At 38.4% G+C, this 13,243-nt stretch overlaps 1 protein-coding gene across 1 annotated transcript in view; it reads right to left on the bottom strand.

Annotated features, from left to right (window-relative positions):
- Positions 1-6,339: 6,339 nt before the first annotated feature.
- Positions 6,340-13,243, bottom strand: part of LANCL3 (LanC like family member 3) — a gene marked incomplete at its 5' end in the record, with an annotated part of 31,339 nt that continues 24,435 nt past the window's right edge. Inside the window, 4 exons of the mRNA XM_084226197.1 lie at positions 6,340-6,548; positions 7,586-7,793; positions 8,738-8,935; positions 9,708-9,831. Of these exons, the coding sequence (XP_084082323.1) occupies positions 6,389-6,548; positions 7,586-7,793; positions 8,738-8,935; positions 9,708-9,831 (690 nt within the window). The 3' untranslated portion in view covers positions 6,340-6,388. The remainder of the gene's footprint in view (positions 6,549-7,585; positions 7,794-8,737; positions 8,936-9,707; positions 9,832-13,243) is intronic.

Below are 13,243 nucleotides of genomic sequence, written 5' to 3' on the forward strand. Positions count from 1 at the left end.
TGTGGGAAACTTCCATAAGGTGTTTTACCTAAGCACTGTGTGTAGCCTGGATGATTTATCTCATTCTAAAATTATTTATTTTACTTTTGATAACCACTGAAAAGCTTCAGAGCACTGAGTCATGACTATTCAGGAAGGAAGTATTGCCAGCACTATGAAAGGTAAGGACAGAAATAAACAAGCCAATGCAAAATCATATTCTTCAAGGTTGGACTTTTATTTAAGGCAAAATATAATCACAGCTTTAATATTCATAATATGGATATACACAGTTTGTTCTGCCACTATGAAGCTTAGTATTATCACTGCTTTTAAAAAGCTATAAAATCTAGTTTCTATCATAATCTACAATACAAAACTAATACAATAAACACATTCTGAAAGATCACAGTGTTTAAAATATTAGAAAAGCAGGGGTCCTGCTTTCAAACAATAAGGTGCATCTCTAAAGAATCAAATCAGCCTTGATTCTACAGGCCTGTACCACATCATGGCTGTGAATGGCTGTAACACTGAGAAACCAATCTAGGGTGTGGCACATATTCAAGGAATGAACATCACACACTGGAATATACTGAATAATCAAGGGTCACCAACACAAACTAGACATTAAATAATGCCATTTAAGTTCCCTGTACTTTTTTTTTTGTATTGGTAGTCATGTATATTGCAGAGATATCGAGATAAAATGTGTATAAATTGCCATCAAACAGGGCCCTGCATATGCAAACACCTGTGCTTTCCTCATACTATGCAAACAAGCCTTACTAATTCCATGGGACTCATGTGTAAAGGAAAGTTTGTAGGCCTGGGGTCTGGAATGACATAGTTTTACCCCTCTTTCACACATGTGGAAGGAGCTACCTTACATGCCTGGAATCAAGCAGAGGTTCACCACAGAATCAGCAGGTGGCCTATCAGGCTCTTAAAATGAGTGCAGGAGGCCAATTTAGTGGCAAAACCAGACCATTGTTAAAGGACATCCTTCTCTCTTGTGTGGTCATGCTAATGAAGACAGAAGCAGAATTAAATTTCTGGTCAGACAGCCTTTCTCTTCTATATGACATAAAAATATATGTTGGACTAGAATATGTTTTCTATTCCCTATAGGATATAATTGACTTAAGGACTTCTACATAGTCATACAATGCTGTTGCTGGATATCAGTACACTATAAAATCTCTTGTATTCAAATATCATTATACCACTTGGCAAAATAAGCTTTGAATTAATTTTCTGCCATTCTAGTTGGTATTGCTGTATTTGACCTAAATGCCTCCATCTTCTCTTTCAGTCATGCCATGAACAAAGTCAAGGGACTCCCTTCTAAGCATTAAAAATAAATATGGCCTTATGTATTTTCAAGCAGATTGCTATTTATGAAGTTTTTTTTGAGAGCATGATGTAGAATTTCCAATATACGAGATGTAGGACCAACGGTGACAGTACAAATTAGCCAAGTGTAATAATTCAAAGGCAGATTGAAAAGTCAGTGCTATTGGCTTCTTGAATGTATTTTTTTAAACTGCCTTCTCATGGATAGTGCACATCATTTCTGTTCCATTAAAAGATAGGAATAGGCAGTAGGTTCAGCTACAGGCAACTCCTTCACAGGCAAATGTTTTTTAACATTTGATGACTTGGCTGTAATGGCAATGGAGTGCTGTTCAAGGCAGCTGAAACATGCACAGTGCTTACTGTACCACTACCTGTGCCATGAAACACTGTGCTATTCCTTTGGAAAATGCCTATTCACATCCCTAAATTGCTGTATTGTTTTGTGGGCCCTGAGCATTTTTGGCTTATGGCTTTGAAGTATGTTCCCCTCATAGTGGGATTTTTGGTCATTTTCTTATTTCTTTTCAATTTAGCTTTCTGCTGTTAGTCTTAGACATATTTATATAAACTAAAATGTCTTCTCAGAGCAGTCCAGGCTGTGCTCCCAGCCAGCAATTTTTAGCTCTTTAGAGCAAGATTACTCTTTGAAAATCAATCTCGCAATTTTAGTCCTGATATACTAATCTTCCTACAGATTAGAATATGCACTCATGCCAGTGAATATTCAAGGTATGTAGAAGATTACTGCACCTGAGATTTACTTGGCAGACCTCAGAGATTCAAAGAACAAGGATATATTCTCAAAATGCATGCATACACTAAAATAGGTCACTGTTGGCATAAAACATGCAATATGTTGGCAGATGTTGTAACTGTATATGCAGAAAACTATATGACTACAAAAACTTGATTGCTTATCAAAGTTTCCATTTGCACATATTGCCCCTTCATGTTTCTGAATACAGCAGATACCTATGGTTCATTTTTTTCCACAGTATTAAAAAAACCAATCAATATTCCTGTCACATTCTTTTCATGTCCATATATAATCAGTATTAGAACATCAAAGTGGCATTACTTAATTTGACAGAGTAGCAATAGAGGTGATCCCTTTACTTGCATTCCCTTATGTATATTTCCCAGAACTACTTGAAAGTGAATTTTGGAATGTTTAGCCATTTCACTTGGTTTCAGTTGTCCTGACAGAACTGAAACACTGAAGCATGGAGAAGTGACCACGCTCCCTAGAAAGTCTCTGTTTTATTTAATGAAGTAAAACACCAGTGACAGTTGTTATAAAGGATAATGATTTTTCCTTAGCAGGTGGGAAATGGCACAGCCAGGGAGAAGAGACCATCTGGGAGCATAAAATAATGTAATGCAAGTTAGTAGAACACCATGCTTAAGCAAAATCAATCTTATTTTCAAGAACAAAAGACCTGGGCTGCTTCTTCAGCCTCCTCAAGTTATTCAAAGGTTGGGAAACAAAGGCAGGGAAATTGAAGGCAACAATGATGCAATCAAAGCAGATATTGAAAGCAGTGGCACAAAATAAACATGTTACTATGATGAGAAGTTGTGAGTAGCAATTAAAAATAAAGATATATTTGTTAGAACTGTACTGCTGATAAAACTTACTGCATCCGGTTCTGTGAATCCTAAAATCAATAAATCTGGACACTACAGATCTAGCTTCCCTCATACTTATTCCCTGACAGTAATCTATGGATGGCAGGCTAAAAGTCATGAACAGTATATAGCTCCTTAAACTGATGTGTAATCTACAGCTTTACTCACAAATAGCACCACACAAACACAGGTACATCACAAGTAAGCACCAATACCCACATAATGCATCCTCTTTGCTTTAACAGCATAATCAGAAATACTATTGTATCACTTAAATTCCTATTGCCTACACTTTAGAAACTAAACACAACCAAGAAACTAATGTGCAAACATGACGTAGTTTCTGTGTTTTACACCCTGAAAGAGGCTTCTCGAGTTTCCCACAACAGTCTTGTCACAGCACCAGGGCAGAATCTGTTCAGGAATACATTTTCCAGTCCATAAGGGCCCAATTTGGGAGCAGGAGAAGACAGCATTCCATGGAGAATGTCTAGCAAAGGTTGCAAGGTTGATTTCTCAAAGCAGGAAGAAGGGTACACAGAGGACCTTACTTTTTATTACACTGAAAAGTGCTGACAGCTCTACTCAGGTTGCTGTTTTGTCAATGTCTTAAAAGCAACAAATAAAGATTGCAACAGCATGTTTGTAACAGCATATATAGTACAGAGAAAAAATCAGGTAAGACAATTAGGAGGGGAAAGATGAAAAAACCCTGCTGATTTAATGAGTCACATTTTCCCAAGAGCCCTGGGATGTATTTGCACTGTGTTCAGAAGCTGTGACTGCAGCACATCTAGAAGCCACCTTAACCCAGCCAGGTCAGGTAAGAAAAGCCACAAATCTCTGAGAGTGAGCTCAACTGCCGTGTCTGATGAAAGATGAACGAATGTGTTCTAAGATTTTTACCAGATGTATCCCATGAGATTGGATGTTTGTGTGCTGCCTTTGCCAGAGTCAGTGCTGAATTCACATAACCTGCAGAGATGTTTGGGACCTAGATTTCAAACACTGGGTGGTTCCTGGAGTTTTCTCATTGCTGAATGGGCTAACTCTTACTCAAATAACTGTTTTGTCTCTCCAAAACATGTGGCTTCATATACAGAGAATGGTTGTGGGGACAGGAGATCTGTTTTGAGTGTGCTGTTGATCACAACACAGAGAAGATCAGAGTCTCCTCTGAATGTGAATTAGAAGAACTTCTACAAAGAGAGACACACAGGAAAAACCACTAGGAAACTGACACTGAGCTCAATGTTTATTCCCTGGTATTTGTGAAGAATCACATTTAGAAGTGGATAGGCCAAGTTTTATCTTCCCTAAACTTTTCTTTAAGAAGGCTCCAGTTATGAAATATAGGAGCCAAATGTGTCACAGGAACCAACCTGATAAAAAATCCTAATGGATTTGGGATCTTCACTACTGACAGCTGGCTCAGCTCTGATCTAACACGAGCATTTCCACAGGGCTGGGCAGAGCACACTCCCATATCCATTGATTTTTTGATTCAGCCTCATGTGCACATCCTCCCTATGGAATTCATCCCTCTGTGTGCACACATCTCACTGCTCAGAGTAACCAAGAAAGTGACGTTAGTGGCTTTCTTAAAAGACCATACAGCCTTTTAACTTATGTGTTTTAATAAACACATAACAAATGTATATTGAATTTTAACATTTTCATTCACTAAAAGATACCTAAATTCTTGACAAACTGATACAGAACTGCATTGCTTTATTCACCAGTTAACTATGGTTATTTCTATGATTAAGTAATTAATTAGAGCTGCACAGTGCAAGACAGAGTAACAGAAATCCTTATCTGCAGCTCATACTAATGTAAGCCATCTCATTAAAATAACAGTGGCAAGAGCAGGAAGGGATTATTATATTAAAATGTGGGAGGATTTCAAGACCCTGCTCCATCTTATAGCCTGATCAAAGCCCACTGAAATGAAATGGGAACTTTAATCCATTAGGCATTAAAAATAAAGAAATTGTAATCTCCTCCAGCTGAGAATGCAGGAAGAGAGACTGCATTGTTTGGCAGTGCATGTACAGCAGCTTTTTCTCTCCAACTTCAGTTTTTGACATATTGGTCTTCCCGATTTGTCTCTATATATATTATTAACATATAAATAAAAATAAATAAATAGTAAATAGATTTTAAATACAGATATTAATTTTCTATTTTTTAGTACAAATCTATGTTAGTGTTTTCCTTAGCTTTCAAGTACCATTTCATCATATCTATAATACATAGAAAACAGCATATATTTGCAGCTATATGTGCTAGTGCAACTAGTATTGAGCAACCCATTTATTTCTACCTAAATTATTTTCTAGCTAAAAATCATTTGGGCATATACATTATCTTGCTAACTAGGAAAAAAAGCAATTTTGAGGTTTTTTTTATCAGGTTTTTTCTGAGGATCAGTATGCCACCCCATGATTGTATGCACTTTGCAGGGTTTGTAGTGAAGAATTCATCAAGGAAAATAGGTTTTCCATCATCTGAAAAACTTAGGGTACTGTTCAGAAATGCTGCTGTAAGTAATTAATTTTTAAAGGAAGCTTTTGTATGTCTGAACAATACTTATCTAGCAATGCTGTATCATGAAGAAAGCATCTGCCTGCTGTATCTTTGCTACAGAACTTTTCAATCCAAGTCTTCTCCATGGCTCCACCCATCTTCCATGTGACTGGGAAAATACTGACAGGACATGACACGGTTACAGTAGATCAGAAAGGAGACCAGCTCCTTGCCACAGATTGAGCTTTAAAAGGAAGGGTCCAATTCAGTGCTCATTTACACACATGAGACCCCACTTGCTGAAATGAACTGCGAAACTGCAGCCTGAACACTCAGCTATCTACAGAACTGCCATTATAGGAGGACCAAAGAGCTCAAAGATTCCTAATACATGTTACTAAAACTAGCAGATGTGGTTTAGGGTAAAAAAGTCCCAGATTTTGCCTTTGTGCAGTGCAGTGACACATCTACAACACCCTCCCCAATTAGTGAATTGCTCCATGAATGGTTTTTGCAGTACTCTTTTAAAAACCTACTGGGTGCATCACTGTTTCTTCTTTGCATGTCTCTGCAATTTTAGCTTGCCTTTATTTCACCAAATTAAAAGTTTGATAATGCCCCTTTCTCTCTCACTTGAAGAATTAGATAAATATCTACAACATCAATCAGCTCCCCCATTTTTTTTCCCCACTGACCCATTTATTTTGATCACACACTTCCCCACCCCCCAAGCCCCAGTGCGTGTTGTTTTTGATCTGACTCCCAGCTACATTAAGGCTAGCATTAGTGGTACCCCAGCTCGTTTTGTACATAGCCTGTCTGGAAAAGTAAGTGGAACTGCAGGTGCCCTCTCCCACTACCTCCAGGACATGGCCCTGGAGAACATCAGTCTTTAGACAAAGACACTGAAGAGAGGAAACTCGGCTTGGTTGGGTTGCAGCAAGTCAGTCAGGAAACACACAGTTCCTGAAAAACCTTCATACAGGCTATATACACTTTCTAGTGCCCGGGAACCAGACTTAAATTCTTCTGTAAATAAGAACTCTGCAAACCTAAGAGAGAAAAAAAAGAGTTTGTTATTACTTTATGTTCCTCTCTGTCTACTTGTTTGGAAGCACCATTTCAATAACACTCAGTAATTAAAGAAAGTACAATGATAAGTATTTAACCTTTTCTGCAAATTCTACACTATCCAATTTCCACAAGAAACTGCGGTTCATTAGATCCAGAAGAGACCAACCTTTGTAACCTGTGTGTGCATTATGCTTGTTTAAGAGCTAGAATCTTCTGATTTCTGCAAGATGTATCATTAAACAAATACGTTCTGATAACTTTTAGGATACAAGCAATGTTTCACATCAATGCAACAAATTTTGTAATGCTAAAATAGCTACACAAATTTTAAAAATAAGCAAAGGGCTGAAAATCAGTCATCTTAATTACTACACCACTTCCCCTTGTTATTCTGTGCTGTAAGGAAAACAGTAACAAACATGGAATAGTATGTTTTTAAACAGGTAGAGTAAACTAGAGATACATAGTTAAAGATAATTGCAGCACCATGACAGAATTTTTACTAGACCACATGTGCTTGCACTCAGACAAAACAGAATTAACCCCAATAGCTAAGCTAAAGGTGAGAATGAGAAATGAAAAAAAAACCCAAAAAAAACTTCGCACCACATCCTATACTTTTCACTTCTAATAACATGGAATAGTGTTAAATGCTCTGAAAAAAATCCTAACAAATCATGTTTTACTCTACTCCTGGATTTGGGTATACAGCTTGTGTGAGTTCTGCCATCACATCAGGATGAGACCTGGATGCATGTTAACCCCTCCCCATCCAGCCCAGTTCCCTCTGTAGGAACCAGGCTCCTGGGCAGGGAGGGAGCCTGGGAGAACCCAGGCAGCCTGGAAGGAGACTGCAGAGATCCCACAGAGTGCACTCACCCCAGAACTCACAGCCAGAATGGATCTTGACCCTAAACACTCGGGTTACATCCGAGGGTGGTGATCACAGACTCTGCTTTATTGATGTTCCTGAAACTTTTGGTATTACCTAAATCCAGAAGACAGGAATGCTCACCTCTGTGCCCTGTATATGTATTTGGAGTTCCCAGTGAGCCTGTACAGCAGCAGGAACACATAAGCACTACCAGCCACCCCGTGGCATATGCCAGGGCCCTTCTTCAGGAGGCCTTTCTGCCAGGTGAGCTCTCCACAGCGGATACAAGTGTCCAGATACTGAGGCTTCTTGGAAACCAGGTAAGCTTTGGCAAACAGATATGCAATGCCTAGGAAAAGAGCAGTGAGACTGTCTTTTGTAATAAGCACACCAAGGGTTTCGAAGAACACCTAAGACAATAAAGATTAAAACACTAAAAATCTGCAGGCTCGTGCTCTACACATGTCAGTGTAGCCTCTAAATGCTCCGTGGGGGGGGGGGAGTATCTGCTATGCCAAAAACACACAGTAATTATCCACCCCTGTGACAATACCACTTGCAATCTTTTCAAGGCATTACTGAATTTCAGGGTTTTCTCCAACATTCCCAGATTTTTATAATTTTAAAAGAATAGTCACATTTTTGCCTTTAAACACTAAACACTTAGCACTGTCTTCTATTGGCTCCAAATCCCCATTCACCTCACCTGCTTACATTGACAGAAACACAAAGATGGGCAAAGTAATTTCTTACACTGGCAACAGATACAAACTTTTACTAAATAAGAAAAAAACTCCCTTTTTTTTCCCAATAAGGAATGCACTGCTTTATACTAGTTATACACAGTTATGCATGCTAACTTCTGCTAAAAAAAGCTATTTGGCTTATTTTTAGAGGAGATTTAAATAAATTAATCATAATCATCACCAGAGCACTGCACAGCTTAGTTCACAGTAACCTTATGGGAATGCACATGACACATAACCAACTCAAGTGCCTAAGGAAATGTTTAGCTGACTTGTGGTCTGAATTTAACAAACACTGGAGTAGCTGAAGTGTTCTTGTCAATCTGTGTTATTACCCAAGAACAGTGATGGGATACAGGTTTTTCTGGGGAAGAACAATAGCAATTAATGAATTTCCCCACCTCAATGTGTAACTTCTTTATGTCCTTTGGGTTTTTTTTTCACTTTGGTCAAATTTAACCTGTGATTATCTTCTGCATGGAATCACCTAATGTGGAAAAGCAATGTGGTCAGCATCTGGCTGTGCATAGATCAATGGGAAAAGAACCTGGAGCTCCATGGCACCAGTGCACCAGCTCGTTCTCCCTCTCGATGGTCTCCCCCAGCTCAGGGGGCCAGTTGCTGTTCTGCTCCTGGTCCATCAGGAAATCCACACTCTGCCACACCAGCTCCTGATCTGCTGGCTGCAGGTACTCATAATAGGAGAGCAACATCTGCAGGATTGAGGAAAGCCCATGTGCTGCACCTGGAAAGAACAGAAACAATTACATTAGAGGGTGAGTTTAGGTCCTGTCTGCACCTCATTGCAACTTACCCTTGGGATAGATTTCCTTGTCAAGAGCATGGCTCCTTCATCTTTTTCATTAATACTGGAATAGTGCTTGGAATAAAAGATTTCTAGGTGTCTAACACCATATTTTACTACTTCTGTCATTTCTAGTTCCTCTAGCTTTGCAATTTATATGTATGAATTCCTTCTGCTCTCACTCTGATATGACTGAAACTCACTGTAGGAAGTTAAACTGAACCTGAACTGAATTCTGTTTCAAGGTGTTACTCTTAACACACTGCTGAATCTGGGCCATATATTTGCATTTGCTGAATGCAAATTGAAATGGGGCCATAAATGGATATTTCCAGTTACTGACTGACAGTATCAGTGAGCTAACACCTAAATTTCAGGGCAAGAACTGTCTGTACTTACCAGGGTCTGTGGAACACCCAAGTCAGTGACTGCCCTCTCTGCTCCCCTGGCAGGGAACTGTGAACCAGTCTCACACTTTCTGCAGTGATTCTGTGCCTTGAGAAGCCCACAAGTGCCCTGCTCAGTGGCCTTTCACCTCTGCTCCAGGTGAGCTCCAGCCCAGCTGCCCATGAGGAGGAGGAGGGTGGAAGGTCCCAGCTGGTTCAGGAGAAATCCCACACGAGATTTTATGTATTTTATTCCTGAAGTGCCTACTAGCTCAATGCTGAGCACACACAGCACACTCTCAGAGGTGTTGGTGTGTTTTACTCACCAAGATACTCTGTTCCATAGTAGGAATACATCAGTGGGACTGGTTTCCTCTTCTTCACTGCATACTGTTTTCCTGATTCTAGTATGGCCAGGCAAATTGATTTAATTTGTGCTGCAGTCAGCACCTAAACAGAAACATCAAACAAACACCAAGTCTATTATAATTATTTCATTTTTAAGACATTTTTCAGGAGTCTGCTTTTTTGCCAGTGCACAGGATGCAGTACTGCCTTTAATCTTATAAATATGCTCTAAGGTACATCATTATTAGGAGTTCCTTACATAACACAGCTGATTTACATAATGTTTCTCAAAACCAGAGTTTCATCCTGTCTCAGGAAGTGAATGTCAAATCTTTAGCTGCACAGATGAGGTGAAAGGAGGCCCTGTAAGAGTCTTTCCTTCCCAGAAATCCTTCAGTCTGATGGAAGCTGACAACAAGCAGCAGGCAAGCTGCAGAACAGCAGCCTCCAGACTGAGGGAGGAGGCATTAGGAGAAGACAAAGGAAAAATGAAAGAAGTAAATATTACAGGCTTTATTGGGACACACCAACCCAGATTTTTCTACAGACAAGATTAAAAAAAAAAAAAAAAGGAAGAAAGGAAGAGTTACTAAATTGTTACTAAATCACTACTACATATGAGGGCTCAGAAACCTCTTAGTAAAAGAATCAGACTTTCTTAATGCAAAAAAAATGCTAAGAAAAATGAAGTGCAAGAGAGGCTTCTATGAAGATAGGCTAGCTACGCTTGTGGGACTTTAGCATCACAAACAGGTTAATGCAGTCCCTAAAAATGACTAATGACTTACTCTTAGAGGTGTCAGAAGTAAGACTGACAAATCACACATTTCACCAGACATGAACTCTTCCATGTTAATGATCTAAAGCATTCAGTGAGAGATCAGTTTGACAGGGTTTAACTACAACTCTAATTACAAGCAATTCACGGCAATCATCAGCACAGTCCTGTGTCAGCCACACCTGGACTTCACTGACCAACACCTTGGACAATTAAATAATTTGACCAAAGTACTGTTTTAGCTTTAGGGGACAGCCCATATGGCAGCAGTACTTTGAAGAAATATATTTCAACTTGTGAAAAGAGAACTGAGAAAGCTAAAAGGAAAAATGACACAGAAAAGAAAAAGGAAAAGGCTGCACAAATAGTCTTAACAAGATAAACAGCGATCCTAAAATTAACTACAATATCAGAAAATAACGTCTTTGAAATGTTTCTGAACACATTTGGGTTTGCTATAATTTGTATTATCATAGGATTGACAACTACGTCTTCAAGTTTAAAAAATACTGATAGGTTTAATATGGAGACAACATCTGTTATAAAATATATTTTCTCATTTGGACTGTAAAAGATGCTACAGATAATTAATGTCACTTAAAACTTGACTGAAAAATAAAGGCTGAAAGACCTTGTTTGTGTGTCTCACCTTGCTCCATGATAACAAGGGATTTTATTACAGCTGCTCCAAATGACTCTGGTATTTGTACAACCTGCAGAACAACCTAGTTCTCATCTTGATTAGTGTTCTTTAATGTCACTGCAGTAGAATTAAACAAGCCATTAACATCTGGAGACTTCACTCATTTCCAGTCATTTTTAAATTAATTGTCTAAACTTCACAGAATTTAAAGAGATGGTTTGAATCTTAGCAAATGTGTAGAGCAAAGACACGGTGAGAAATACTGAATTCTCTCCAGAGTTCTCATTTCACTGTCTTGAAATTTGGGACCTACTCCTCTGAATTCCATACCTTGTAAAGGCATTAATAAGTTCATCCCTTAAAAATAAATGTGAATGATAAGTTCTTCTAATTGTAATTCTGAAAGGCATGTGGGTTAGAAAAATCTTAATCAGTTCATTTTCTGTATTAATGATTCCTTCACTAAATATTATTCAACTAGCTTTCAATACAAACCATGTTTTGCTCAGCTTATTTTTATGTTCAGCACAGTTAATTTTTAAATTGAACTAATGACTGTTTTAGAATGCTGATTGTGTATTGTAAATGGATATAAACTTCTATCTAGATCCAGCCTTCCAAAATGCTGCATAAAGTATCAGCTACATAAGAATGCACTGTTCACTGTTTTTTAATATAAAGTAAGTGTAAAAAGACAAAACACTTGAGCACTATGAATAACTAAGTCTATACATTAGTGCAGTATAGACTTTTGGCTGGCATAATTAAATATGCTAATGAATGTCACCTCTTTTTCAGAATGCAAAAAGCAGCCCATATGCCAAGACAGATGAAAAACAGTATTTAAAAACATGAATGAATGGTAGAAGTCAACCCACCTGATCCACTTCCACATGACCAAAGAAAATGGGAAAGAAAATGACCTGTGTATCTTGAACACAGCCTTATTTCTGGCCTCCTGGACTGATGTGTGGGCTTACACCAGGTAGAGGTGTCCTAACTAACAGCTAAATAAATAAATATTTATGTTGACTACAAATACCTCTTACCAAGTTATTCAATTTACAGTCATTGTAGGGTTGCTGCTTGTTTCCCAAAACATTTAACTATGAAGGATTTGCATTTGCTCCTTATTCTGGGAAATGGCTGACTGGAACAGAAACTCTCACTTACCATCATTATTAGTGGCCTGCCAAAGGCTGAATAATCAGCAATCACATTTAAGATCTCCATTGGTTTGACACATTTTACTTCAATCAATTTTGTGTTAAAATCTCCTTAGATTTCTGTCACCTTACAAGAAAAAAATAAAATCTGTGGTTTGTCTCTGTATGCTCCCTCACAGTGTCTTTAAAAAACCAGCTAAATCTTATGGCCAAAACAACAATCATAAAATACATTAATCATAACCACAGACAGTGCAACTGTGGTTTTACAAACTTCATTTTCATTCTAGTGCAGTTGCAATGCTTCCATGCCCCAGGAATTACTGAAGTAATGTTTAATTAGGGACAGAAAAGAAACAGACTGATCATCCTCAGACTTTGAAGGGATAAATCCTATATTGATATCATGTCCTCTAGAGCCATCAGATGCTTTGATGCAGAATAAAGCCAATATGAGAATATGCTACCTAGAAAAAAAAATTCATACTTGAGATAAGATACATATTTTGAGAAAATTTTTGAATGTCACTTAATATGAGCATGGGTAAAATAATTCTTTATCATATCAGTACTTGAATGGAAGTCTAATGACACTGAGATATATAGCTAGTGCTTTAAAATTTCACCTAATTCCTTTTTGTATTCTGGAAGACATCACAACCTGTTCTACCACAGAATTACAGAATGGTTTGGGTTGAAGGCACCTTAAAGACCATTTAGTCCAAGCCCCCCACCATGGGTAGGGACACCTTCTTCTAGACCAGGCTGCTCAAAGCCCTGTCCACCCTGCCTTTGAACAACTTCTCCAGAACAACCTGTTCCAGTGTCTCACCACCCTCACAGCAAGGAATTCCTTCCCAATGTTTAGATGTGAGCTGCCTTCTTTCAGTCTAAAGCCATTCCCCATTGTCCTGTCACTACATGCCC

The sequence above is a fragment of the Fringilla coelebs genome (genome assembly GCF_963513975.1).
Source record: "Fringilla coelebs genome assembly, chromosome: 2".
Taxonomy (NCBI): Eukaryota; Metazoa; Chordata; class Aves; order Passeriformes; family Fringillidae; genus Fringilla; species Fringilla coelebs.